The sequence below is a fragment of the Papaver somniferum genome, chromosome 2 (genome assembly GCF_003573695.1).
Source record: "Papaver somniferum cultivar HN1 chromosome 2, ASM357369v1, whole genome shotgun sequence".
Lineage (NCBI taxonomy): Eukaryota > Viridiplantae > Streptophyta > Magnoliopsida > Ranunculales > Papaveraceae > Papaver > Papaver somniferum.
The window spans coordinates 134,756,448-134,762,308 of NC_039359.1; the positions used below are offsets into that span (position 1 = coordinate 134,756,448).

The 5,861-nt window shown below is 34.0% G+C and overlaps 1 protein-coding gene across 1 annotated transcript; it reads left to right on the forward strand.

Annotated features, from left to right (window-relative positions):
* Positions 1-558, forward strand: LOC113352010. The gene has a single exon (XM_026595895.1). The coding sequence runs from the start codon at positions 1-3 to the stop codon at positions 556-558; it is 558 nt and encodes a 185-aa protein (XP_026451680.1).
* The last annotated feature ends 5,303 nt before the right edge of the window (positions 559-5,861 follow it).

The window sequence follows — 5,861 nt, forward strand, 5'->3', positions numbered from 1 at the left end:
ATGGTTGATTTTCACTTGATGATGAAACGTGGAAAGATTGCAAGCAAAGCTATAGGAAATATGATGTTCCATCATCATTATCATAATCACATATCAAATCTCAGTTGTAAACCACAAGATCCAAATCTTGCTTTCATAAACCCTAGTCGTATCAGAGATTATGAGTTTAGTTGTAGTAATAGTCCTGCTTTCCCGTCATTTCATGTTAGTAAGAATCGTAAACACCATAATCATTACAACAGTTACTATCGTCATCATAATAGTAAAAACAGTTATCACAACGGCGGCACCACTGTTAACGATATGACGACTGTCAGCGCGGTTAAGAAGGTTCTTGAAATGTTAAACAATGAAAGTTTAACCACGGATCAGTCAGGTGCTTCACCTGTTGCACCAGGATTTGGAGGATATGGAAGGAATAGTCCGTTTGTTAGACAGTTGAGGATAACGGATTCACCATTTCCGTTGAAAAATAATGATGAGGAAGACTGCCACGTTGATAAAGAAGCTGAAGAATTTATTAAGAACTTTTACAATCAGTTGAGGTTGCAAAACTAATTTGGTGTATGGCTTTGTGACATTGAATCATTTACATGTGGGCTAATGATATAGTAGAAGGAGTGAAGAAAATGGCCCCGGTTTAAGATTCAGATTTGATTGTTGGTCTGATTTTTGTTTGTTTTCTGTTTCTTTTGGTTTCGGGCAATGATTTGGATTTGTGGTTTTTGTAATTGGTAGTTGATATAAGCAGCTTAGCCTACAGTTTTAATGTATATTAGTTCTTGTTTATTTACTGCTCTATAAGGAATAATAACCATGCCCTTGCACACCTGCGTTCATTTTCTTATAGTTTTTCACTGGTAAAATTCTAGTTACTCATGTGCATATTTGTTGGTAAATTGGTGTATAGAAATTACAAGGTAAAATTTGAACAAATTATTGAAGAGAGTTACTGCGAATTCGAAAAAGACCATTATTGATGGAAAATGCTAGAAACCACGCTATTGTTGATCGCTAGTTTCACGCGTTCTTATGTGTCATGTAGATGTGGCTAGATTGGAAGGAATTTGTATTACACGTTGGCAGTCGGTACTATTCACTACTCAGTAGTCGGTACTTGTGAGAGAAACAAATCTCATCTCAGCTTTATTGTTCTTTTTAAACATTTTCAGCCTCATGTATTTCAGTGGAAGATTTTTTTTTTTTTAATGATCCCTGTTTATCTCTTCCTATACAGTCTAGGATTTTTCCAGTAATCTGAACCCCGATGATTGAATATGGAATTGTTATAGTTTGATTCATTCCTTTAATTTGGAGCTACACTTTCCCATTTAAATCCAGTTTGAGGAATCAAAAAAGCTTGATCTAGCTCTAAAAAATATGACCGAAGTTTGATCAACCATGGCCCTAGTAATTACATTAACGAAAATTAATTATTTTCTGACTGAATCAACCACTTCTAAACTTAATTTTCATGTTACTTCCCTTAAAATAACCCAGAGAAAAACGAAAAAATTAATTAATTTCTGAATAATCAATGAAGAACGATCTACCACAGCTTAAATTACAAAATCAAATCGAGATTTGGAAACAATTTGAGAGAAAAATACTAGTACATGTTTCGTAGTTTGTTAATTGCAATTATGAACCCTGATTGCTTGTACTAGTATTGGTTATCACTTATCAGTGATGGGTTTTATCAATTTGAAGGTTAATTAGTAAAGAAACAAAATACATAGAGAAGTGTTTTTTGTTTGATAAATGGGTTCTGATAAAAATTTGCAGTAAAGTTTGGAAACAAAGAGCTTGTTTGGTATAGTTTTCAAAAACATTTTTCTATTTTTAAAAACAGAGAAAACAAAAAACAGGAGAAAACGCGTTTGGTAGGGACATTTTCAGAAAATATTTTCTATTTGTTTTCTGTTTCTGAAAACAAAAAAGTGAAAACAACAAATTATTGTTTTTTGTGTTTTCTCTTTTTTTTTCTTGGTTCTTTTTTTCTATTCAAAACAAAGTAAGAGATCGGGGGAATGATTGCAAGTGAGGCATGGATAATATCACTATCTCTTAGAAGAATCTTTACATTTGATACGATTTAGTTGATTTTCCTTGTTTTAAAAAACAGTTTACCAAAAAAATTTTAGAAAATGAAAACAAGGAAAAAAGAGTATGTTTTTAAAACAGTGGAAAACTATTTTTGGAAACTGTTTTTGAAAACTGTACCAAACAGGCTCTAAGGTTTTTACATGTGAAATTGCAGAATCGGCTTTCATCAAACTCTTGATTATAAAAAAATTAGAAACAGAATATTCAGCAAGATCTCTGGATCTAACTACAGCTTCTATGGTCGATGATTTTAGAAGTTCATTTTTTTCCTCTTTTGATAATCACGATCCACAATCACAGGGGAGAAACTATCATTCTTGTTGATATATTGAAGACGAAGATGAGAGATCTGAAATTGTTTTACTGCTGACGTGTAACACCTGTTTAATCAATTAATGCCACCACCCCACGGTACCTCAGCTCGCGAGTAAATAGCGAGAAATTAGCGATGCGCCTAGCGCGGTCGATTATTGATTCGAAAAAGAGTCAAAAACAATTAATAGATTCGAATAAGACCATTATGGGGTATTTATCATTTACAATCTTTTTTTTTTCTAGCAAGAAAAGGTCATCTTTGACACGTTTACAATTTCCTGATATGTATTGAAACCGAGATTTATGATTTTATAAAAATGATTGAACTTTTTTATTTGATTAGCTGGTGTAGTCGAGATCAAACTCAGATCATGTGATATCACCATCTAATAACTTTAATGATTCATCGATTAGAAAATATACAAGTTATACAAATCTTCTCGAGGTGAATATTATAAGTACAGAAACTCATTATCAACCTGATAAAGCTCCAACGCTATAACGATTTATTAATAACGTAAGAAAAATTCCTGCATATTATGTCGAGAAAATTAGACTTAAGCTAATATAACATGGTAGACCATTTCCATTCCTCTGTTGGTATGTCCACTGTTTCTCATTTTTTGCGTGTTTGATATTCATTCAAGTCATTTTAATTAAATTAGTATCAATCAAGATGATTTGACTCCAAAAATTTTGGATGTGTTTGGTCCAAGTCATTGAACAAGTCATAGTTGAAAAACTGGAAAAATAATGCATATTATAATGTAAATGAAGTTTGATATCCCACCAGGTGCTGGCCTGCTAGTTATTCTTCTTTTTCTCTATTGCATTTTTTTTCTATTGTTTTGGGAGTGCCAGTTAACTTCATTTCCTAACTGGTGATCACTGGTACTTGTAGTACTCTCCTTATTCTTTTGGTGATGGCTGTTTCTTGTAAGTTTTGCGCAGTACAGCGCCGTGTACCAGTTGTATCTCTCGGCTGGCTTCTAATTCTGCTTCTTCTCCTTTTTCCCTTTTCTCCTCTCCAATTATTAGGTTTGGTTTACCGAATTGCCCTCTTGGTTTCCTTAGGGGTGAAGATCTTAGAACTTTAGCTTTAGAGGTAGGTAACATAAGGGAGATGAAGGTTAGTTCATTGAAGGAACTTTAAAGTTTAAAGCTTCTTCTTTTGTATCTTTTTCTACTTTTCCTCTTGCTACTATTAGGTTAATAGATGAGAAAAGTGGTTGGGTGGGTCTCCAAATTTGTTGGGATTTATAGGTCAATTTAAGGCAATTTAAGTGATGATTCAAAAAATTATTTAAAAGACTTTCAAGTCAACTTTGACAGTACTTCATCTCCTCTTAAACTTAAAGCTAATATAAATTTTCCATCTGTTATATAAGAGTAAGAATGGTTTAGCAACGGTAGTAATGGTTTATGTAAATATATCTTTTGAAAGAGGAAAGAAAGAAAGTAAAAAGAGAGCTAAGAAGTTACTCAAAGCTGGTAGAGGAAATGTTGAAAGAGAGAACTTCAGCTTTTAGGATTTATTATGGAGAGGAATCCGGCAGATATGTCAGAACCGGGCACTCTAGGAATCATCGAAGAATCATTGTCTAGCTAGTACTACAAAATAATTGGCTCTGACACCAAGCCAAACGTTGGATACCAAACTTAATTACTATTAAATGCCACAACATTTAAGTTTGAAAGATATGTACTACTACCATTGCTTAATATATACTCCAAGCATTCGAAAGATTAAAGGCCAAAGCCTTTCACAAAGTCGTCGAGAGACTGATGCTCTTGCAAAATTTTTGAACTCTTTGTTACTTGGGAATGCTGGTTTTGTTAACACGTAGACGTTTTGTTCATTTGATTTTCTACCAGAAAAATAAAAAGATGTGATGTACATTTTCTATCAGAAATTAGAAAAATTCTGAAAATCAAGAACATGATCACAATGGTGTTTCGACTTGCTAACTAATGAGAGCCACATTTCCAGGAGCTTAATTATATCTAAGAGATGGTTGACTGACTGATCATGATTAATTATGGCATGAACACCACACATATTTATTTACTTCCAACTTTGAGTTTTCTTGCTGCCCGTACGTGCTGCAAGTGCATGACCTCAAATGAAATAGTGTACCTTAATTGTCAGCTATTTCTACCCTTCTTTTGAAATTTGTTCCTATACTATTAATGCACCTATACTGTATCCTTACCCTACTCTTGTTCCTGGCTGTCAAATGCAATATTTCATACTGAGCAATCCGTAAGAACTTTTCCATTAGATAAACCATGAATCATCCAGATAAGAAGGAAGTGCATTCGCTTTCAGGGAACCAAGTGGCATGCAGATACAGTGTTCTAGAAACTGTTGGAAAAAATTGGGTTTCACAAAGGATGAATGAATCAGAGAAGAAAGTGTTGCACTCCAAAACTTTCAAGGCTTGTATAAATTTCTTTTAGACAAATATTTCTACCCTCCAATAACAATTGGCGATTACAACAGGTATGCGAAATATTGCCTTCAGGATACAATGAAAGCCCTGCAACGAAAACTGAATTCAAGGTTTGTACCCCTTGATTCAATCAAGAACAAACAAAGAGATTTCTGATTTCTGATGATGCTTTTTGAAACAGAGAAAACAGATTGATTTTTCTTATATGTTAAACGAAACTGGGAGAAGCTATTTATAAAGGGTTTTGCACCTGTTGGGAATAGGTTTTTATTCGCCAACAGGTTTCTATTCACGAAACGTCAGGTTCCTTCATCAACAGACATCAATGGTGTCTTTTGGATTCGAAATTTTCGAACAGGCTTTTATCGGCCAAATAAAACCGTCAGTTCAAACAGGCGATGCCCCCCAGGACCCCCTTTGGTTAGCGGCGTTGAAAATATTCCAACAGAAACTGTTTGTTTGCCTCATGTGCTAAGTGAGAAGCCAGTCCACCCTCTACGTTTAGGTCCTGCAATATGTGGCTATCACACTTGACATTGCCTATACATTACTCCCTTAATAATGACACCATCTTTTTCATTAAAATAAATTAGAAAAATATCATTGTATTTTTATTTTTAAGTGACTTCCAGAACATAAATGAAGGCCGACGAGTTTTCAAGATAGCTCTATCAACTAATTCGAAACCGGTATTGGCGGCCACTCAAATGCACAGTTTGCACTGTGGTAATACTGGCTCGATCCAAAGAGCCGTGCTTTTTGAAAAGGGTGGAACGTGTGGGAAACTAGACTAACCCAGTTAAAGCCAAAGTAACAACGTTTTTCTAAAGTTTATGTTTTTATTAAATTAATTCTTTTGGACTGTGAAGTTTCTTTTTCTTTTAGAATATTTCTTTTGAGATGTTTTTTCCTTTGTTCTTGAGAAAAAGAGTGAAAAGACTCTGAAAATTCAAAACGTTCAACTTTAAACTTAAAACGAAAGACACG